This window comes from Hyperolius riggenbachi, chromosome 3 (genome assembly GCF_040937935.1).
Source record: "Hyperolius riggenbachi isolate aHypRig1 chromosome 3, aHypRig1.pri, whole genome shotgun sequence".
Classification (NCBI taxonomy): Eukaryota; Metazoa; Chordata; class Amphibia; order Anura; family Hyperoliidae; genus Hyperolius; species Hyperolius riggenbachi.
The window spans coordinates 268095757-268120294 of NC_090648.1; the positions used below are offsets into that span (position 1 = coordinate 268095757).

A 24538-nucleotide genomic window follows, 5' to 3' on the forward strand; every position below is an offset into this window, starting at 1 on the left:
GATGACTGCTCAGGTACCATGCTGCCACATCTGACTTATGGTACCACAGGCTGATGTGATGCAACATCTTCTCAGAAACATCTGCTATTGCTGCAAGGAAGGCGATTTGTCTATAACTGTCCACTGGAAGGTTTATCTTACAATACAGAAAGTAGCAACTCATTTCAATTATCATGAAAAAAACCATGTACAAGCTTTTGATAAAATGCTCCCTGAAAAAGAGAAACAAACTGAAATGTCTCATCTGTCATATCATACATATTTAGAAACTGGATGAGAGGTGACCAGGATGGTGTATGATAGATATGGTTATCACAATAACACAAATAAAAGAGGTGTCTTACCTTAATAAGGTGTCTAGACTTTATCTAGGGACAAAATCAATTTACTGCACAATTCAGACAACGCATTTCGTGAGTCAAATGCTCACTTCATCAGGTCAATAATGTGCCAGAAGTGATGCATGACAGAACTCAGGGCGCTGATGACAGAACATGAGCGTTTGACTCACTAAACATGTTCCCTGACACACAAACACTGGTGGCCCACCCAGAAATGGATTAGGGTGAAATGAGGCCCTAGGCAAGTAACAACTTTAGGCCCACCCTTTATGCCCACATGTTTTTTTTTTGTAAAGATTGGGGGGGGGGGGGGACTAGCATCAACCAGGCCCCTAGTCTCTCTCCAGGCCCTAGGCAACTGCCTAACTTGCATTGTGGATGAAGCAGCTCTAGGCACACCACAAATAGTGCCACTGATGCAGCATGAATTGAGGTGCTGTAAAATAATTCTTATCTCAAGTCAATACACAGTATTCTCTATGCATGTCAAACTCAAGGGAGGAGTCAGGGCAAAATGATTAATGTGATAGCTATCAAGATAGGTTGATGTAACAACAGCCAGAATTATCCACTCCTCCCATCGCTCCACCAAGGCAGCTCCCCTCCATGAATGCCTCCACTGGCTTCCTATCCAGTCCAGAATCAGATTCAAGATACTGTGTCTGACCTACAAATCTGTCCACAAAACCTGTCCAACCTACATTTCCGATCTTACTCAGAGGTACACACCTAGCCGGTCACTCCGCTCTTCCAATGAACTTCGCCTAACCGCCCCCCCGCATCACCCAGTCCCATGCACGCCTCCAGAACTTCTCAAGAGCTGCTCCAACGCTATGGAACTCCCTACCTCCACCCATTAGGGCAGCCCCCTCCTTCAACATCTTCAAGAAGGCCCTCAAAACTCACCTTTTTACACTGTCCTAACCCCCCCCTCTTCCCTCACAAGTGCTCTAAACCCGCATCTGAACTCTGCTCCCCTACCTTTCATGTCCCTACCTCTCCCTCTAGATTGTAAGCCTTTGGGCAGGATCCTCCTCCTTTTGTGTCCCACCTGATCATGCACCTCCATTACTGTGTACCCATGCTATGCATTTGAGTGAACTCAAATTGCCTAATCTCCATGCTCCCCTCCAGTGACTGACTAAGCATTACCTGGTACTCATACTGTGCCGCGTGATCTGGTCTTTCTTGTATTCCTGTATTGTCATATTGTTGTATGTCACCCCTAAATATTGTCTGTAACCTAAACTAATGTCCAGCGCTGCGGAATATGTTGGCGCTTTATAAATACAATAAATAAATAAATGTATTCAGCCACTTCTTTATGTCTCTGTACTAAAGCCAAAACCATACTGCAGAACATCATGCACACTGTAATGATAACATATAAAGAAGGATCACTTACTGGATTGTCAGTCTGGTTGATTCCAATAACAAACACCAGCTCAGAGAAGAAGAGGGCAGCTACCAAATTCTTGTGGATATTGTGAATATTGGAACGCAGCGTTCTAATGATCATCAGCAGGATGAATGTCAGGAATAAGGCCACCAGTGACACCGACACAGAGGTGTATGTGATGATCTTCAGTGGGAGGACCTCACCATTCTGTCATTGCAAGAAATAATGCGTTACAAAGTACATCACACACAACCATTACAGTACAGGTGGGCTGAACTGCTAACAGTAGCAGAAAATCAGTCAGCATGTACTGCGTGTTTACAAGGAATGTGTGGAGTGATGTGCTGAAGAGCCACAGATACTGTAACATGAACATGCATTGCCTGATTCACCTACAGATGAGAAAACAATACTCTTTGTGCTTCTAGTTTTCATAGCGTTCCTATTAAGAAAAACTTTTTCATATGTGTACATAGAGTCAACATCACTCCCACATCAATACTACAGCCTTAAAGGAACCCTGAGCAGTGGTGGGAAATGGAAATCTGGATTTACCTGGGGCTTCCTCCAGCCCCCGTACCCCCAGCGAGGTCCCCCTAAATTCCCTTTGTCCCTTCCGTGGTCCCGCTGGCGGCTACAGCAATCTGGCGACTTCAGCTGAAGTTGCACGTGCGCGCACCCGGCCCGTCATCACGATGGTCAGCGTAAGTGTCCAGTGCATGCGCGGTGCAGTCTTTAGAGAGCCGCACATGCACAGGACGCTTATGGTGACTGGTGTGATGGCGCATGTGCACCACTTCAGCAGAAGTCGCCAGATTACCACGGAAGTTGCCAGCAGGACCACGGAACGGACCAGGAGGATGCCAGGGGGCCTCGCGGTCTGCGGGGGACTGGAGGAAGCTCCAGGTAAGTCCAATTTCCTTTTTCTGCCACTGCTCAGGGTCCCTTTAAGTACACCATATACTTTATGTTGGCACATGTAGTTATTTCAAATTATTTATAAAGCAGCATAACGCCAGATCACAATTTTTCTTTATTTGCCGTTAAATTAACAGCATAAATTGTGTGCTCATTCACAGATCTGTTTATCATAACACTGTTCTCATTGTATCTCTTTATAATGCACTAGGCGTTTCTGCTCTTCTTCCTTATTAATTCTCCAATCTTAACCTGATTATAACAGTGAAGTGTTTCCATAGACACTAGAGGATGATCTGCTTAAACCTCACTATGTGCTTTTTATCATTTAAAGTACAGAAATGCAAATTCTCTGCTTTGCCTAGCTTTCTGCAGATACTAAAATGCAGGACTGGGTAACTTGTTCTTCTAGGGGTATCTAAACAAAAAAGAGTGACCGAGGAGTTGGACTATGAGTTACATTTAGGCACAATGCACACAAATGATGTGTACTGATGGTATTGATTTTCATTTCCTTGCAGACCCTAAACCCCTAATGTCACTCTGGTCTTTTTTGGCTGCATACTCCTATGTTAACCTTTGCCAGTTTCATATGTTTAGCCACTAGGTATGTGCAAACCTATTAAACTGTTATGCGCCAAAATAAGGCTCATGTATGGGGGTGGTGAGATAGACTGTACGACTTTTATTTTTTCACAGTTTCCCTTAACACATTAAACCTTTAAGGAATTCCTTTAAAAGAAAACTGAAATGAGAAGAATATGGCGGTTGTCATATTTACTTCCTTTTTAACAATACCAGTTGCTTGGCAGCTCTCCTGATCTATTTGGCTGTAGTAGTGTCCTAATCACACCAGAAACAAGCATGCAGCTAATCTCGTCAGATCTGACGATAATGTCAGAAACACCTGATCTGCTGCATGCTTGTTCAGGGTCTATGGCTAAAAGTATTAGAGGCAGTGGATCAGCAGGATAGCCAGGCAACTGGTATTGCTTAAAGGGACTCCGAGCAGTGCAGAAACTATGGAAAGATGCATATCATTTTAAAGCTCTCTTTTTCCTCTTTCCAATGATATATAAACCACCGCCCTAGGCCTTTTAGTTTTCGCTATTTTCGCAATTGAAATTGCCGCGGCCGCGATTTCAATCGCGAAAATAAAGAAAACTAAAAGGCGTAGAGCGACGATTTAGGTGTCGCCAGAAAGAGGAGAAAGAGAGCTTTAAAATGATATCCATCTTTCCATAGTTACTTGTATTACACAGGACGACACTTTCCCCAGTGTCAGCAGCTCCATTTAGCAGAAAAAGTCGGCCTGTGTAATACAATGTAACTATGGAAAGATGGATATCATTTTAAAGCTCTCTTTCTCCTCTTTCTGGCGACACCTAAATCGTCGCTCTACGCCTTTTAGTTTCCTTTATTTTCGCAATTGAAATCACGGGCGCGGCAATTTCAATCGCGAAAATAGCGAAAACTAAAAGGAGTAGGGCAGCGGTTTATATATCATTGGAAAGAGGAGACAGAGAGCTTTAAAATGATATGCATCTTTCCATAGTTTTTGCACTGCTCGGAGTCCCTTTAAAAGGAGATTAATATAGCAGCCTCCATATACCTCTCGCTTCAATTGTCTTTTAAGACACCACAATGATCAATCTTCGATTATTTTACCTATTTTACTAAATACTATCATGCTGTCTTCATTGTAGCCCATTACCTGGACTTACACTGGTCAACATCTCATGCAGCACCAGAAATAACAATCACCTTTGTATAGCTTGATATTTATCTTGGTTAATCTGACAAGTGGGAGGTGATGTTTCAAGTCGGTCATATTTTAAATACTATAGATTTCTTGCTAACTTACTTCTCTTTTGGAAATGTCCATTAACACAGCAAAGCTGGTCATGTGATTGCACTGACAAGTCACATGACTCTTATTCCTGGAAAGCAGCTCACAGCCTTTGGAAGACCATCCTCCATTTCCTCCAGCTCTGTGTGAAAAATAAAAAATCTTAAATAACTCACATAAAATATTTTTTTTTACAGCTAAAGAAAATACAGAGTTTTTTTTCTCAAGCAATCAACATTCATAGATGTATTCCAGAATATGCATAAGTCTAATAAGTTTGTACACACAGTAATAATACATGGGGAAAGCTTACATGATGGAGTGGTTCCAGAAGACGCACACAGGTTTAGTTCGTTCCTCAGTCTCCAGCAATGTGTATTCCAGTATTATAGGCTTGTCCAGTTGTGTCGGCAATGGCTCATTCTCATTATGCACAGTTGTACTTACAATAGGTGTATTAATGACTGGACGATTAGGGACTCTGCAGAGGAAACAGATACATACAGTGCCGATGAATCACTGTGTCACAGAACTGCTGTCCTACAAAACTGCTACACTTAGGAGGTCTGCTTCCTTTTTGACATACCAAAAACACATCTAACACCTTGTAATTTGGTATGCAATGATCAAAGTGCAATCCTACCATTGACAAACAAGGTGTGGCAATACGGAATTCTGTCCTTCCATAATATGAATGACATAGATCTAGCCCAGGCATGGGCAAACTTGGCCCTCCAGCTGTTAAGGAACTACAAGTCCCACAATGCATTGCAGGAGTCTGACAGCCACAGTCATGACTCATAAAGGCAAATGCATTGTAGGACTTGTAGTTCCGTAACAGCTGGAGGGCCGAGTTTGCCCATGCCTGATCTAGCCTATGTACACAGCTTCTAATGGCCGCCTCCACTGCCTCTCCTGTGCCCCACCTGTAGTGTGTATCATATACTATTGCTTCTAATATAACAGTTTTCTTTATTATCTGTAAATGTCTCCAGAACATATACATTTCCAAGTATGAGTTTTGGAAGCTTAGTAAACCACAAATATCTGGTAATCAGTGTGAAGTTTGTGGTAGTTCATAAAGTAGATGTTCTGGCATTGGAAAGTTGGCTCTGCAATCAAAGGGATTTCCCATGTCATAATCATTTGACATATATATCACATTGTATACATAGAGAGCGTGTTCCACCAATATAACAGGCACAGACTGTGTATACACATTACTGTACAGGCAGAGCAACTCTTGGTTCCCCATCCTCTGTATAATATCTGTTTAGTGGAAGATGTCAGAGTCAGTAGGTAAAATATGTTCTGGGGAGAGCGTTATTGCACAGTCATAGAGTGTCAGATCATTGAAAATTGGTTGGGTTCACCTAACTACTGTATTTTTCAGACTATAAGACACTCCTGACCATCAGACGCACCTAGGTTTAAAAGACAAAAACCAGGGGAAAAATATATACTAAACCTGGTGCATCCATGGTGAAGAGACATCTTGTGGAGTATGCCCCCTTTGTACCTCATGCCCCCTTGTACCTCTTGTGTCCTCCTCTGTTTCCCTTGTGTCCTCTATGCTCCTTTGTATCCCCCTGTGTACTCCATTTGTCCCTCTGTGCCCTCTATTTGTCATGTGTCCTCCTCTGCATGAGCACAGCACAGGGAGTCCACAACATTGCGGTGGGTTGGAGATTCGTATTGGCAGACGTTCACAAGTCAGGAACTCCCTGCATTAGGACTATAAGATGCAGTGACTTTTTTCCCCACTTTTAGAAAGAAAGTGAGTCTTATAGTCCAAAAAATACAGTAGTTCTTCCTGAGGAGGTCAGAACATGTCAAATGAACAATTAGGTTCTCCCAATAGTTGGCTGAAGATCTGCAATGAAACTGTTTTTCCCTTGTGTGACTCAGATTCCATTTCACACCAACTAATAACCTCACCATTGCATATTTTACAATCTCCTTTAGTACTGTATTACTACAATGAAAAACCAAAAACACCATATTGAAAGCAGTAAAAAAAAAGTACAGAGAATGCAAAAAATAGATACTAAATAAATCTGATTTTATCAAGAAATATATAACATAAATAGCATAAATATACGGTAAGTCTTCAGATTTAAAAATAATTCTCAAAATGCCAATATATCCTAAGGTCTTCTGCTGATATTTAGTAAATGTCAACAGCACAACAAAGGGTGCAGTTTCCCTTTACTTGATTAGTCGTGGATAAGAGCAGAAATTATTTTGCCTTTATCCTCATGATAAAATACTAGATACAGATTGAAATAAAGAAGAGAGAAGGACTTTGGTTAGTTTACCTCAAGCTCCTGCGGTCTGGGTCATAGTTTTCTGGCAGTAGCTGGCCCAAAGAGCGGTACACAATCACCATGGCAACTGCATATTGGTCTGAAGAATCTGGCTGCCTTTTTTTCCTCTTAGATAGACGGGAGTCATACTCATCCTCACCAGCTGGATATTTCAAGTTTGAAGGTTTATTGGTAGGCACAACTAGATATAATAGATAAAACAAAGTGTCATCATAGGTTACAATGGCCACATAAGTCACATATTATTGTGCTGCGTTCAAACTTGCGTTCTTACTTTTATTCTGCATTGTATACAGGCTGTAAAATGTTATGGCCAATAAATAAAATTCAGCCTTGTTTGAACAGCCCTACTAAGATCTGCTAAAACAGTAAAGTAATGCAATGAAATCTTTTAAACAGTCAATAAAACTCCTTGCGTTGCACTCCTGAAATAACAATATGAGCCTGCTGTAAAAGTGCTTCTGTGGAATAACAAGTGCACCATCCCAGCAGATCCATAACACTAGAGTGACCACAGCACCTGGAGGTCCTGAAGTTTATTTCCTTCCTGCTGACAGGATGTTGAATATCGAAATAACCATTTTCTGTTTATAATCTGGGTGGAAATGACTATTGTATTGCCACGGCTAGAGGGAATCCGATGGAAAATCGTATCAGCATGCGTGCCCCATCTGATTTGGAAACAGACGCAGCACCGTAGTGGAAATTAGACCTAATTGTAGTGTTTTGACTGTTTATATTATCCTCCTTGAGAAAGGTGTTACAGTAGAAAAACAGAGAATGATCCTTTAATTTGATTGAAAAAAACTAGGATAGAATGCATACATTAAGACAGTAACGTTTCTTTACAAAAAGACATCAGCATATGTCAAAGTGCAGACGTAGCAACTTTGATATATAAAGCAGTACATGGAAATTTACCTTTTCTTTCTGGAGGCTTAAACAGAGTATCAGGAAACTGGACTGATGACTGCAAATCCTTAGGATAATCTTCATATATCATATTAAACTCAGGTACTTTGGCTCCGCTGAAATTAGCCTTGTCAAATATGTCTACAGCAATGACTGGCAAACAGAAGACAGAAGAAGATAAATGGATTACATTAAACCATTGTGACAATATTAAATTACAGTATAGTCATTCATTGTCCTGAAAAGTCATTGTAAGTAGAAATGCTTATGGAATGCATTAACAGTATCTGGTATGCTTCTCAGAAACACATTTTCACATTTTTTTAATCCTGCTCACCTATCAACAGACAATCAGCAATCCTTAGGCCCGGTTCACATTAGCGTTCCCTGTCCGGATCCGTCTGATCGGATCCGGACCGCATACTGTACAAACGGAACGTACGTTCCGCATAGCAATGCAAAGGCTATGCGGACGTTCACATGCGTACGTTCCGTACAGTACGGAGCCGGACCGGATCCGGACTCCGGACACTTTTCCAACATGCGCTATTTTTTGGTCCGGCTCATCCGGCCCACGCACCCGGACCGGAGCCTGACTGCACCCTCCGGATATAGAGCACCAATGGGAAACGGAAGCACAGAACACACTGGAGACAACACCGGACGTTCTACCCCACTTCCTATGCGTATCATAGAGGCCATTTCGGATGGGGACACATGGGCCCAGCATATCTGGAGTGGAGCAGCAGTGACACACGTGCTGGAGCTGTTTTGGCAGTATGTTGGAGGTGGAGGTGAGGTGCACCTTCTGCTGACCCCAACAAATTTTAAGGTATTTTATTGTTTTGTTTTGTTTTCCCACGGATCCGGATGGCAGCCTGAAGCAGTCCTGATGCAAACGGACCGGATCCGGATCGGAACCGTACGGTTCCAATCCGGATCAGGTTCTGATACAATCCGGATCCGGTCCGTTTGCATGCCAAAACGCAAGTGTGAACAGGGCCTTACACTAAAAACCAGATACTTACCTAAATCTGGCTTATAACATTGAGTTGATCACCCCTCCAAGCTAACTGCCTTGCTTTCCTTGCCTTCTGCAAGAGCACAACTGACTGGACACAACCCCCTTCAGAGGTACGCCTCTATTCTGGGAAGGACTTTTAGCGTGAGCACTGGAAGTCGACTTATCACTGAAAGACTGTTCCCTGCATAATAAAGTTAATCTGCAAATTTGTTAATTCAATGCAGTAAATGTGTCTCTGCAGAGACCGTGTTGTATGTAGAAGCAGCCATGTAGACATTCACATACCGGTAATCACCATCTTATATGCCGTTACTCAATGTCCCCCGTAATAATGACTGCATGCTGACAACCACCTGCAAATCCCCTGCATGCTGACAACCACCTGCAAATCCCCTGTATGATGACAACCACCTGCAAATCCACTGCATGCTGACAACCACCTGCAAATCCACTGCATGCTGACAACCACCTGCAAATCCACTGCATGATGACAACCACCTGCAAATCCCCTGCATGCTGACAACCACCTGCAAATCCCCTGTATGATGACAACCACCTGCAAATCCACTGCATGCTGACAACCACCTGCAAATCCACTGCATGCTGACAACCACCTGCAAATCCACTGCATGATGACAACCACCTGCAAATCCACTACATGCTGACAACCACCTGCAAATCCACTGCATGATGACAACCACCTGCAAATCCACTGCATGCTGACAACCACCCGCAAATCCACTGCATGCTGACAACCACCTGCAAATCCACTGCATGATGACAACCACCTGCAAATCCACTACATGCTGACAACCACCTGCAAATCCACTGCATGCTGACAACCACCTGCAAATCCACTGCATGATGACAACCACCTGCAAATCCACTGCATGATAACAACCACCTGCAAATCCACTGCATGATGACAACCACCTGCAAATCCACTGCATGATGACAACCACCTGCAAATTCACTGCATGATGACAACCACCTGCAAATCCACTGCATGATGCGATGACAACCTCCTGCAAATCCACTGCATGCTGACAACCACCTGCAAATCCACTGAATGATGACAACCACCTGCAAATCCACTGAATGATGACAACCACCTGCAAATCCACTGCGTGATGACAACCACCTGAAAATCCACTGCGTGACGATGACCACCTGCAAATCCACTGCATGACGGCAGGAAATTCCATACGCTACCATTATAGCCTAAACACTGGACAAACTTTACAAACGTGGTAAAAAAGCCTCAGGAGGCTTTTTTTTAATGTGTAAGCAGGCAAACATAATCCCTGACCATTGGTGTGAATTGCTCTATTAAATGATATGACAATTTTACACCTGGGAGTTTGCCTGATTGCTCACAACCTTTCCTTCTGAACAGCGGCATGAAGCAGGCCTAAGTGCATTTGATCTGTGGTGAACAGTGGGCACACCCTCTATGTAATAGCCTTAATCATGGCTAAGCTCTTGAAATGCTTCTGAGTCACAAAGGGATGGCAGCAGGCATTTCCACAATACAAAGAGACAAAAACTCTGAGAGTGATGCTATTGCACTCTCACACATCTGTATAGTAATTTACACTATTTATTATTAGTGTTTTGTACAGTACCTACGTTTTACTACCCATAATACCTTCTACTTTGCAAATATAAGAGTGGACCTCTTGTGATGGCTTGTACCTGACACAATAGATACAGTGCTTGAGGCAGCATGACTGGCAGAAGCAAGGCTCAGCTCTTGTGATGGTGTTTGCCTTTCCTAGTAGAGGCAGTGCTTGAGGCAGCATGACTGGCAGAAGCACGGCTCATTACAGGTCAGAGGTTTATCGCTGACCTTGAATTAGTATTCTTTCCAGCAGATGGTCAGAGATGACCTTCAAGGCTGTATGAGAGCCTCCAGCAGGTTATAGACTAAAAATGTTGCAGGTCTCAGACTTATGGGATTACAACACCTTCCCATGGGGTCTCTAAGGCACTAGAGGATGGATGAACAGCCTGGAACGTTGGGAAGCCTACATGTGTACAGTATTACACTGCTCTCATAGCAATAAATAGCATTATTCAATTACTTGCACATGTGCATTTTTTGCAGTTTGTTGGTTGAATGATGGACCAATAAAATCACAGGCTACCTACGCCTCATATGGTTGCAGAAAACTTTAAGGCAGGGGTCTCAAACTCGCGGCCCGCGGGCCATTTGCGGCCCTCGATACAATATTTTGTGGCCCTCGCCGGCAAAAGCTTCCTTACAGTTCATTTCAGTGCTCCCAAGTAATCCGCCACATCCCCGCCGCTAAACGAGGGCTGCAGAGCCCCCAAATCGCCCGGGGGGCAATCTGCCAGCATTTCCTGGAAGGGGCAGAGCTTTCAGCTTCAGCTCTGCCCCTCCTGACGTCAATCGCCGCACGGATCGCCGCCTCTCCCCGCCCCTCTCTGTGAAGGAAGAGTGAGCGGGGCAGGCAGAGGCGGCGATGCGCCGCGATTGTGAAATTCCTTATGCGCCCCAGCCTCATCCTGACTTTGCCTCCTGCTGCCCCCCAGGTAAATTGAGTTTGAGACCCCTGCTTTAAGGGAAATGAAGATGCCACACCCACATAATGTAATGCTGTAAGCTCAACACATCTATGAACTTAGCAGAACCAAGCTTCATGTGAATCTATCAAAAGCCTAGCTAAGATCTGTTTTTTTACATGCTGACTTTCCTCTGCTGCAGATCTCTCATCGCTGTGCGGTGCATTACTTACTGGCACAATATACTCACTGCCATTTTCAGCATGATGTTTTGGGTACTGGACATCCAGGCCCATCATTTCACCCTAAATATTACAGTAACCTATTGATATTGGGGCTATCTCATACATGATTTCTGTCATTAATTAGCCCAGGCCCCCAACCATCCCGAATCCTGTGAGACTGTCCCGATTTGGGGCCCACCCGCTATCCCGTGCTGCCCCCCCTTGTGTCCCGTCCACTGGGGAGAGAGGGGGAACAAAATGATCGGGGCGCCAGCCACGGAGATGCGGAATGCGGGATGGGTGGCCGCCATTACATTCCTTCCTCCCTTCCTCCTTATGTGCCCCCAGTACCCCCCCCCGCTTACAGAGTAAAGTGCCCAGCGGAGCGGGCTGTCATTTAATCTTACCATTGCGCCTTGCATACCGGCATCTGGCTCTTCCTGCTTCCTGTGATGTCACAGGAAGCAGGAAGCAGAGAAGAGCCAGATGCCGGTATGCAAGGAGCAATGGCAAGATTAAATGACAGCCCGCTCCGCTGCATACTTTACTCTGCAAGCAGGAAGGGGGGGGGGCACTGGGGGGCACATTAGAAGGAAGGGAGGGAGGAGTGTAATGGCAGCCACCCATCCCACATCAGCGCAGCTGGTGTCTCGATCATTTTGTTTTCGCCTCCTCCCCACCCACGGCCACCCTCACCCTCCTCCCCACCTATGGGCACCCTCCTCCCCACCCACGGCCACCCTCACGCTCCTCCCCACCCACGGACATCCACCCTCCTCCCCACATTGTTTATTTAATGAAGGGATTATTATTAATTTAAAAATGTTTTGGTGGGCGTGACTAGGGTGTGTGGTTAGGGGTGTGGCCTAAGTGTTTCACTTTCTGATGACCAAATGGTGGGAGGTATGAATTAGCCTGATATACCAGTACCATAATGTGTGAAACTTGTGTCATACGTTTCACTACTAACTTTTAAAATACACTATCTCCAGTATGTAATATCTTTTCAGTATTTGGCAAGTGAAAAACATACTTAAACGACAAAAAAGTCTGATATTACTTTTCTCACATTGGCCCATATGTAATTCACCTTCCTTTTCTCCTGAATTTTCACTTAGATGACATTTCAACACCTTTTCATAAAATACATTTGAAACCACCAACAAGCTAGAAAATATTCAAAATTATTTTGCTAGTACTTTTTAACCAATGTTTAGGTACGTTTTCAATTATAAATTGCTGAAAAGCTATTTTAAAGAGAAGATGAAATTATATCCTAGGAGATAACTCAGGAGAAAAAGTTAATTGCATATGGGCCATTGGAACCGATCCAATTCACTTTTTCTCCTACCTCTTCTCCTAGGAGATAATTTTTCATCTTCTGTTTAACCACTTCACCCCCCCCCCCCCCCAGTGCTAAATTTCTCTGTCCCTCTACGCACCGCTTCACCCCCAGGGACGGAGAAAGGCGCACTTGTTTTTTTACTGGCTGGGAGTGGGCGGGGAACTCTCGCGCGCACTCCAGCCAGCCCGCACAGCAGGTGACTAATTGGATGTTAGGAACGAGCGTTCCTAAATCCAATTAACCTCGCCGATTGCGAGTAGAATGAAGACGGCTTTAAACAGAAGCAGTCTTCATTCAAAACAATGTAACGTAAACAAATGTGCAGCGCGCGATCGCGCGACCCGCGCGCGTGCACACACCCCGGCTCTGCAGTACAATGATTGGTTATGGGGACTCTCCAGTCCCCAATAACCAATCATAGTACATAAATACTAGAATGGAGGCAGCGCTGAAAGGTAAAAATAGCGCTGGTGTTTCAGGGGTAAAACCCCTCAGTTGTGAAATGGTTAAAATAACTTTTCATCACTCTGCAATTGAAAAAGTACCAAAAACTATGTGAAAAAGTACTGACTGTCTTAGTATTTTTTTGCTTGCTGGTGGCTTAAAGGGACTCCGAGCTCTGAAAAAAAAGGTAAGTTGTACTCACCAGGGGCTTTTTCCAGCCCAGTGCTGGTCGGGAGGTCCCACGCCGGCGTCCTGGCTCCTCTCCTTCTCCCCGCTCCGGAATGGCTGGCAGGCCGCAGCCCGGGCGACACTCTCCCGAGTGTCGGGCTGCTTCTTCCGCATATGACGCGGATTACGTCACACGCCGGCCGCCTCGCGTCATCACGGCGGCCGGCGTGAAAGTACTGCGCATGTGCGAACAAAGCGCGCATGCGCAGTACTTTCACGCCGGCCGCCGTGATGACGCGAGGCGGCCGGCGTGTGACGTAATCCGCGTCATATGCGGAAGAAGCAGCCCGACACTCGGGAGAGTGTCGCCCGGGCTGCGGCCTGCCAGCCATTCCGGAGCGGGGAGAAGGAGAGGAGCCAGGACGCCGGCGTGGGACCTCCCGACCAGCACTGGGCTGGAAAAAGCCCCTGGTGAGTACAACTTTCCTTTTTTTTCAGAGCTCGGAGTCCCTTTAAAGAGAACTCAACAGACATGCCTTGTTGCAACAAGGGAAGCCTCAGGATCCTATTGAAGCTTGGACCACCTGCATATCAGGACCATGCTCCTCTTCTCTGACCAATGCGGCGGAGCAATGGCACTCACATTGGCTACTGAGCAGCTGCAATGATGCCTGTGGAGGTGTGCGGGCCTGATCGAATTGCAGTCAATCCATTATCTGCAATCTTTCAGGGGTCCCCACTCAGTGAAGGGTGACAGGAGAAAGCAGAGGGAAGCCGCAATAGGATCCTGAGGCTTCCCTTACTGCAGCTAGGTATCTCTTTTTGTAACCGAGCTTTGGCTTGCGTACATTTTAAAAGGCATTTTTGATAAGATGTGAAAATATCACCTAGGAGAGAACTTATGCTGGGGATACGTTTCTGTACCGTGTATCGACCAGCTGATCCGGCCAGCTGATAATATTCAGCTGGCCCGATCAAGCCGCTCGACCCGCGCCTGCTCGATCTCCGCCGGCGAACAATGGCAGGGAATCGAGCGGCTGATGCCCAGCATTAGGATAAAAAGTGAATTGGATTAGGCCCATTATTTGCAAACCTTTTGCTGGTTGCTGAAAAGTAATATATAGATTAGGGCACTGGAAAGGTAATACATACAGTAGATCAGATAAAGATAAGTGATAACTCGTTGTGTTATGAGATGAATGCACCAAGCCTTTAAAGTAGTCATTTTCTTCATCTAAATATTCCACATATTGAAAAAGTTGGCTCCTAAGTATTATACAGTCCATATTGCATCTAAAGTGCACAGTACCTAATTTGTGACAATCTGATAGTATACCACATCCACGTGTAAAAGGGTTATTAATCCTTGTAAGAAGTTTTTGCCTTCCTCTGGTTCAACTGAAATATGTACGGGTGCAGGCTACTGTTGTACCATCATTTCCCGTTGAAAAATATATATGCTATATGTAACTATGAAACACCCAATTCACTCCAAACTGCCGGCCCGGCAGCATTCTAGTGTGAAGTAATTCACTCACTGATATTTTGTGCAACAATGACGAATGGCTTCATATAAGTCTTCTTCATGTTCCTTGCCATGTTATTGGCGTATTCCTCGTAGTGTTTCAGCAGATGAGCAGTGCCCCCTTCAGTTCTCTGAATATGATCCCAGTGGTCTTTGTTGCTGCGATCAAGTATAGCACTACCTGCATGGATGACATTCTGCAGGACAACATTGAAAAGAAACAGCACACAAATAAAGAATTAAAGAAAATATTTTAATAAGCAATTTAATCACAGACAAAGCATTCTATTCAAGCTACTCCACAGGTCCAAAGACCTGGCGTGAGTAAGAAGTACATGTTTGTACTATAATTATGTACTACATCTCTCTGCACGATACATAATGGACTTCTTGGTAGCTAATTGCATTAGTAACCGATAATCCTTTAAGGCAGCATTTCACTAGTGACTCTTAGCCAAGTTGAGAGATTACAGTAATAATTAAGGTAGAAACCCAACACTGCTTTGGCTTCAAACCTCGGTGCTGTTAAGAAATTAGAACTCGGTTTCAAAACTCTGAGTAGAGTGAGAGAGGCTTACAAGCCCGAGGCAGCAGATATATTAATCTGTCTTCAGGAACGCTGATGACTTTTAGATATCGTCAGTCAACGAGGCGTATTCAGCTTGACTGGCATGTTTCACTATTTACTGTTCAAAGGGGGATCAGTTACCTTAAATCCCCATTTTGTGCCACAGCCTTCCTGAAAAAATATGATCTAAAGCCAATGCCTTCTGGTGTAAAGCAATCACAGTATTTACCCATTTCTTAGTCTTACTAATGCACTGCAAGCTTGTCAAGTATACTTTTTCTGGGCCTCTGCAGCACAACTCTGTACTGATTAAGGGCTCTGCCTCTGACACAGGAGGCCAGGGTTCAAATCTCGGCTTCCTGTTTAGTAAGCCTGCACCTATTCAGTAAGGAGAACTTAAGCAAGACTCCATAACATTGCTACTGTCTACTGAGTGCGCCCTTGTGGCTGCAGCTCTGGCGCTTTAAGTCCGCCAGGAGAAAAGTGCAATATAAATGTTCTCTGTCTTTTCTTGTCTACTCTGGGGTTTTTGTGTGAACATATGAATGCCTTTATTCACCCACTTTGGATCATGCCTTCATCACAGCACAGAATATATTAAAACACATTTGTGTTTCCTTTTTTTTCCAAGACATAATTTTATGCAAACGTATTCAGTGGTTTGCCTAAAAATGCATACACACATCAAATTTTAATTGGCCAATCACTGGCCAATTTTGCCACCTCCATGTAGTATGAGGGCCAACAGACTTTGAATACTAAAAGCAGATTGTTTAGGTACGCTCTCATACTACATGGAAGTAGTAAAATGGCCAATTATTGGTCAATCAAAATTGTAAGTGTGTACCAGGTTTTAAGTGTGTTTATGTCTTTAACAGATGTGCGCACAGGAAGAGTTACGGTAATACCTCATTGAAATCCACATCCCTGGTAGCAGCCAAGTCAAAGCCTTGCTGTAGGCTCTCATACTGCAGAACTCTCACTAGCATCTGATAGCTGGTCCTGATATCATTGCCGTAGAAGGTCTCTGTGTGGTTAGTGGCATTTTGCAGAAATCGGGCAATTTCTATGGACTTGATTCCATCCAAGGAAGTCTCATTACGATGAAGCTTTTCATTCTAAATAGCAAATTCAAACAGAGTTTTCACAGTGGTGACATTATACCTCTCCCCTAGCATTGTTGTTCCTAAAGCAATATTACACATACCTCATGCAATTCACAACATGATCTAATTAACAACTCCCTGTTACTTTCATACTGTTTTTCTGAAAGCCGTGCAAAGGCATCTATCCTGATGTTGGCACTACCTGCATAAATACTTGTAGGCATACCGCAAAGTGTATGGCTGTTGTGTAATATATCAGCACAAGATATAATAACTAAAGCACAAGACATGCACAGGATTCCTGGCATTCATTAGCAAAGCGTGTTTGTAGAGCTGAGTACACAGGCTTCAAGTTGTCAGGAATAGAATAAGAAGCACTTTACAAACATGTCCATTACTGAACTGTCCCCAGGCTCAGGCTGCCTATGACGAAGAATATACACAGATAGGCCCCAAGTATAATAGGGTCACAGAAAGAACTCATAAAGCAAATCTGCTAGTGATCTCAGCATTTGTAAACTGATATTGATACACACAGACAGCCAATCATTTCCTAAGTTAACCATTAACAGCCAGATTTGGTAATGATTAGGATGAATATATGTGGTTTTAGTTGAATGGTGTACTGGCATTAAAGAGGAACTCTAATGAAAATAATGTAAGGAATAAAATTGCTTTTTTTTTCTTTTTAACAATATCCATTTCTAAATTATTTAGTCAGTGTTTGATCATTGTAAAATCTTTCCTCACGCCGATTTACATTCTGAGATTTATCACAGGTTGCACCATGTTTAGTCCTGTCAAGTGAAGTTCTGCGGAGTGTTTGTTTCTGAGAATTCCAAAGCCAGTAAAAAATAATTCCTAGTTTCCCAGAATTCTCTGGGAGGAGAATTCCGCATAGCCTAACATCCTAGGCTAAGCATCATTGGGAGGACGGAGCTACACACCAATATATAGGAAGTGTTCTGAGGTTGAAACCAGAAAAATTATCATAAAAGTGGGTAACCTGAATAATTTACTGCATTCTACTATATGTCACTACAGTGCCTCTTTAAGAAACCCAGCTTGTGTGTATGAAGGCTAGTCAAATGCTAGCATTTATTTAGTATGCCAAAGGATCTGGTCTGCAAGCAACACTTTGACCAGCAGTGCCTTCAGTTTTAATACACAAGCCTATACTCATGGTAAGGCAGCACTGCATGGTAATAAAGTGTTACCCCTTCTTTGTCCTCTGACAAGGAACTACTATGTCCAGCTATACCCCTCTCACCACCAGCCTCTTCATACACTGGCCTTTACCAACCCAGAGGGCAGAGCGCACTAATGTGAAAAAGGAGCAAGCCTACGTGCAAGACTGAAGTTGGCTTTTCAGGAGAGTACCGTTATCAGAAAGTGAATGTGTTGGTTTGGCAGTAAAGCTCTACAGTATGCAGTCCTACCACCATCTCAGAGGTCAGCAATCCATTACAGGATTGCCTTAATACTTTGTAAGATTACAATATAAATATTTCCATATCATTTAGTATAGACTTGTTATGCCATTTTAAAAACTGATGTCTAAATTGGTCAGAAGGTTCCAAACAGTTAAAAAACAAATACTGCATTTTGAATTGCAATATTATGAAACACGTGCACTAGTAGAAATCAATAACACCCCAAGGGCACATCTGGAAACACACTGCCTGCCAGATCCTCCTAAAACATTCATTTCACTTCTGCTAATTGCCAGTCTACTGGGAAAGACTGCATTAGGTTTCCTAACCTTGCTCTATCACGTGTGCATGCATGTCAGACAAGAATACCGACTTATCCCTCTTCTCCAGTAAGATACACAATAGCCTCCATTTTGTTGGTGGCACTTTGCGGAACCTGATGCATCCCAGGCCTGCATTGTGTGTTCTCGGGAGGCAGAGAAATGAGACTGGCATGTTAAATGGATCTGGTGTTTGGGCAGCTTAGTAATGCTCTTACCAGAGTTTTCAGTTCCAGGAAGGTCAGTGTGGTGCAGTTGAAGAGTTCGGGAGGAAGCCAGCCTTTTTCCTCACTACAGTGCCGGATTGCATTTCCTACAAAAAAGAAATGTATATACACATGAACTAGGCAGCACAGATACTTCATCAGACATGTGCTAATTATTTCTATTTGCTTCACACTCAAGAAACAGGTTTATAATGCACAATCAATGCATTTAAAGAAAACTAGTCACAGTCTACATCTTCAATAACCTTGGTCTAACAATGGTAGCTTTATTAGCCTGGGACTGCTTTCTATGCTATTTCATTGTATTGCTTTTTCAAAGTTCAATTCTTTTCAGGCTGAAAATATATAAATAAGGCTGTCTCTAATACTGACTGAACTCAGTGCTTCTAAAGGTGGCCACACAAGTTTCTTTTTTTTTTGTATTATTACTTGACAAAACCGATCCAATTTTCCGGTTGATTAAAAGTTCTGAGGAAGTTGTTAAAATACCACACGTGTGTTTGAGATGCCACAATTTCATACAAAAAAATTATTGTATGGCAAAAAGTCGGTTGGATTAAAAAATATTTCAGTCAATGATCTATTTCGTTTTGATTTTTTAATAAGAATACCTGGGTTTTCCAAATGTAACATCTGTGTACATCAAATTCTTATGCCATCATCGTTCTCTCATTACAATCACCACTGAACACCATATTGCTACTTAAAACTTCATTTAACACACTTCTTGTTCCTGCAACCACTCACTGATTTCTGTTTATTAATTAAAATAAATAAATAAACCAAGTACAATACAGTTACACTGTATTAGCATTCTACATACCATGCTATGTCCATTTTTTAATATAAATACGAACACACTCTTTCAAAATTCTATCCTTTTGTTGTTTATACAAACAATAAATAAAGTTTGGTATGTTCTGAATCGCTACATACAATATTTTCAAAAATTTGAAATTCAGATTTCTCTTGTTGAATAAAAATTAAAAACGTTTTGATTTTCTGAACAACCTATCATTTCCAACATCATCTCAAAAATTGAGAACATTGTGAAATTCAATCAGATTTCTCAATTGAATAAAAAAAAACTTTAGATTTTTCTGTACAACCGATCATTTTCATCAAAATGCAGTAAATCAAACAGATAAATTGTAATGTGTGTGGCCACCTTGAAGGTTTCTTCCCTTATTCATAACGTGTCCAAAAAATGTTATACTCATGTACAACGTGTAAAGGTAAATTTAGATATTGTTTTACCATTTGCTTGTCTGTCATTATTATCATTATTATTTTATCATGAATGATTTGTATAGTGTCACCACCATTTCTTACAAAGTAAGAAACGTGTAAAGGAAAATGCTGAAATTGGTACATAATATAGAGTTGCTAGACCGCATAAATGTTACAGTGACCAATACGCTGTCACTAATAAAATGTATAGAAACTTACAAGAAACAAAAAGGGAGAGAAACCTGCCCTTGTGGGCTTATAATGTAAGATAAATGGGAGCCTTCCTGAAGAGGTGAGTATGGATTTTTCTCTCTACAAGTTTCTACTGTTGCTTAAAGTGACACTGAAGCGGGGAAAAAAATATGATATAATGAATTATATGTATGTGTAGTACGGATAATTAATAGAACATTAGTAGCAAAGAAAAAAGTCTCATATTTTTATTTTCAGTTATATAGTTTTTTTTTTATAACATTGCATCATTCTCTAATCCAGGGGTAGGGAACCTATGGCTCTTTTGATGGCTACATCTGGCTCACAGAAAAATCAGTAGGGGTTGATTCACTAAGCTACACTGCTCAAGCAGCGCAGCTTAGTGTGGCAGCGCAAGTCAAATTTTCAAAGTAGTGTACACTACTGCTGTATCATGCACTACTAACTTACTCGCGCTACCCCAAGACGAACAGCTGCTCCGATTGTCCCACTCTGGACCTTGTCAGGTCCAGTGACTTTGTAGAGCGAGATCTCTGCACTTTAATTGGCCCAGTAGGCTGCCTGTCACTTGAGAGGCAGCCTATTGGGCCAAAGTGTGGGGATTTCATCCAACAAAGTGAATCAACCTCCAAGTCAGCTAGCTAATTGTACAAGCTGTTAGTGGGTATTTCTCCTGTCTGGCTTTCGGGAAAGTTGCTGATGTTGCTGAAACCCAAGAGAAGCTGAAGACGTGTCTGACACTTCTGCTGCCCGTTGGATCAACTGTATACACATTACCATGGCAACAGGGATGTGAGCCCTACTGTCCTAGTTTGAAACATATTGTATGGCCCTCACGGCATTACATTTTAAAATATGTGGCGTTCATGGCTCTCTGCTCTAATATTTGCAATTTACACACTACACTCAGCATTCTAAAGCTGGCCGCTAATGGTCCAATTACTAGCGAAAAATCGTTCGAGCGATCAGAAATTCTGATCGGATTGGTTGTAAATAATCTCCATTGGTGGACACAATCGATTATGAACGAGTGAAAAAATGTCACCCGAATGAATTTTCGCCGAACGAAAATTTGGATTTTCTTGGTGGTCGTGATAGATAGGAAGCAATGATTGGTTAGTTGATGGTGTAGTGAACGATTTTTCGTCCGATCAGAATTTCTGATCACTCAAATGATTTTTCGCTAGAAATAGGACCGTTAGTGGCCAGCTTAAATAATTTCACAGAGCAGGCTAATGACATTTTTTACTTTCCTCTGTAGAAAAAACAAAATACAGTAACAGACTTGAGATAATAAGCTTCAGAGGACAGAGCTCTCTGCGTCGTAAAGCTCAGATAAGCTGTTTTGCATACAGTTTCTTCCTGCACTGGAAACAATATTAGACTCATATCTCTGCTGCTAATGTTTTATTTCTTAGCTGTACTACACATACAAATCATCATATCAAATTTATTTTCACTTCAGATTACCTTTAAGGTGCCCACTAATGATACAATCTTTGTTTTCCAATACTACCACTTCTATTCTAAGTAATATGAGGGACCACCTTAAATATCCATTCAAAATATAGTCACTAAGTTTACCCTTCTACTACATAGATTTGTTAAGATTGGGAAAACAAAGATTGTCTCATTAGTGGGCACCATTACAGCAAGCAGTACAAATCTAACAGGTATTTAGACTAGTCATCTCATCATAAGGGATTTTCAGTTTTTCTTTTAATTTTCAAAAGCACTTCCTGACTGGCCATTGCTCAGTACAACTGCCAATATAATGTGCAAATGGGTAGGGAGATCAGCCAACATGTCTCTATAGCTTCTTTCCAGGTAATGCTTTTGTAAGAATAAAGGAGAAACCAAGAATCCCCCACGGCGAAATGGACTATTCCATAGCCTGTCTGATTTTTACTGCCTACTGAAAGCGACAGCAATGAATGGAAAAAATAATAATTTATAGTGCATTGTAATCTGGATGAAATGTACTAAAAGGGATGTGTACACATGTATTTTATAATTTTTCACAGAAGTGGTCATTTATACAAGCAATGGGCTGACCAGGCACTTCACATCTATGGGAAGATGTAGGGAATGAATGAAAAATAGGTGGCACTGCCAGGACAAATTATCCTGGGATAACAAAGAATAGAGATGACCACTATGACCACTTAATTCCCTCTCCCTCATAATAATAATTGTTGTATGTACAGTATGTGTGCTGAGCCCATAATGTCTGACAGACAGTACCTTTATGTGAAAATATTAAATCTATTATACCCATGTGATTTCTGTATTCTGCTCTTGGTCACTTAAAACAGTAGAAACCATTCTTGTGAACCCTGCAGCTCATTTGTTAATGATGTATGAATAGTTGTCCGCTGCAGGATGACAAGGATTTGCACAACAATGATGCTGCCTTTGTGCCCACTGTGGTACTAAGGAAATGAATTGCCTGACCACAGAGTGGGTATGACTCACAGTGTAAATAATTTATTGTTTAGCTATACATGCCTGCCATTTAGAGACCTGCCAATATTTAATGACAGAAGAGATGGCAACAGAATGCAGAGACTTGTTGGTTTAAAATGATGTGCATTCCTGTGCAGCAACAATAAGTTATTCTTCTTTAAGAAAATGCAACTGATCAAAATGTCTAATTAGTTCTTATTATCAACTGTGAACACGTTGTAGCTCTTCATTCAGTAAACACTGAGGCTTAACCCCTTCAGTGCACCCTGCAAATGTGAAGCCAAGTAAACTTTCAGGGGTTTTAAGATTTCCATAAATTGTAATGAAGAAATGTTTTTCTGTAAAGGTTATCATCTTTTAGAGTAGAGAGGAAGTTCTGAGTTAAGTTCCACTTTAAGCATATGGACAGTTCTACAGTACGTCTACATTTCCCACTTATATGGTAATTACTGTATATTTAAGATTAAGATAAAAAAGATGGCTATAAAATATTGCCATTTTTTGTTCATCATAACCATTTCATAATCTCATCCAAATTCAGGTCATCTACGCTATACTAGAACTGGAGGTATTTTGACCGGTTCAAAGCCCAATTATATGGAGGATTTACCAGACACAGTAGAAAAAAGAAGTGAAGAAAACAAATTAGACAAATGATAAAACTAAGAGCGGGGGGTTCCGAAGACGGATGTGCACCACGCAGTGGGTGACATCGGACAGTTAATGTATAAATGCATACACAGGAGGTACATTTATACAATGGAGGAACAGCGGCAGGGGTTTCGTCACGTTCGTCGCTCATCCCGATACCGCTCGCCATTACCGCTGCTCACCCGACTGACCATGATGGCCTGACATCGTGCAGCATGTCCAATCAATACAAGCAACCAATTTTGGTCTGAAATTGGTCATATCATTGATCGGGCATGCTCTTAGTGGCACCGATTTTCATTTGATTCGATAATAATTATAGAATTCGATTGTTGATCAGCCGCCAAGTCGAGAGATGTATGGGCACCTTAAATTTTACCATACCCAAGTGCTCTTTTGTAAGTGACATATTCAGTTAAGGTGTAATTTATACTCGTGTTTGAAGAGCAAACAAACACAAAACCACCCAAACTGTCTGCATATCAATTACCATCCAAAAACAAGTTCACACCCGAAGGCTGAAGGCGAATCTGAGCTCTTAAACACATCAACCTAAAGTCTAATGAAAAATCTGCATGATCAGCGTGACACATTTTCATACGCACAGATAAATCTGTGCTATGTGTACATATTTCACGTCTCCTCCAGGGCATTTCTATATTACTATATATTTTTGTGTGTATAAGGTTTCATTGTTACACTTACCCACAGATCCCTTAGGGCACGGGACGGCAGCTGGTTGACCAAACTTGGTTTGTGGCCACCAGATTCCAGCCTCAAAGGCTTTGGGGCAGCCATTGTAAATCACTGCAGGGACAGGAGATGAACAAATCACTGACATGGTTCCCAGCTTCTGCTTACGATTGACCAACAGATGTACATTTCACACTAAATAATTGATAACTCACAGTTTATGTTGGAAAACAATAAAGTACGGAAAATGGCAGCTGTGTTATCTAATGGCTGCACACCTCCATCTTTGGCCTGGCATATCTCATCATACACAACATTAATGACGGAAACAGAAAACATTCTACGACGGGAGATAAACATTTAGCTTCTTGTCACCTACAAGCTCAGCAGCCAAGAATAATAAGAAATGTCACAGGATCTGCAGCTGTTCTCTGCTGAGTCATCCTGTGCCAAAATGCTTGAAGGAGAACAAAACCAGCATTGGCTTAAAGTGATTTAGAGGAACATGGGTAATGAAAACATACATGGATCATTATTTCCTTTCTTATTCAATTCTGGCAGCAGAAGACAGGATGGATCTATGCAAAGCCCAAAAGAGCTCAGATTACTGTAGCCTGTGGCCCTGATAT

At 42.3% G+C, this 24538-nt stretch overlaps 1 protein-coding gene across 4 annotated transcripts in view; it reads right to left on the reverse strand.

Moving 5' to 3' along the window:
* CELSR1 (cadherin EGF LAG seven-pass G-type receptor 1) overlaps positions 1-24538 on the reverse strand; it is a 285212-nt gene that overhangs the window by 22062 nt on the left and 238612 nt on the right. For all 4 annotated transcript variants that reach the window (XM_068276317.1, XM_068276316.1, XM_068276314.1 and 1 more), the window contains exons 16-24: positions 23922-24023; positions 18648-18742; positions 16479-16688; positions 15016-15199; positions 7756-7899; positions 6826-7015; positions 4821-4988; positions 4523-4649; positions 1747-1947 (exon numbers count right to left, since the gene is read on the reverse strand). In XM_068276317.1, the coding sequence (XP_068132418.1) occupies positions 1747-1947; positions 4523-4649; positions 4821-4988; positions 6826-7015; positions 7756-7899; positions 15016-15199; positions 16479-16688; positions 18648-18742; positions 23922-24023 (1421 nt within the window). The remainder of the gene's footprint in view (positions 1-1746; positions 1948-4522; positions 4650-4820; positions 4989-6825; positions 7016-7755; positions 7900-15015; positions 15200-16478; positions 16689-18647; positions 18743-23921; positions 24024-24538) is intronic.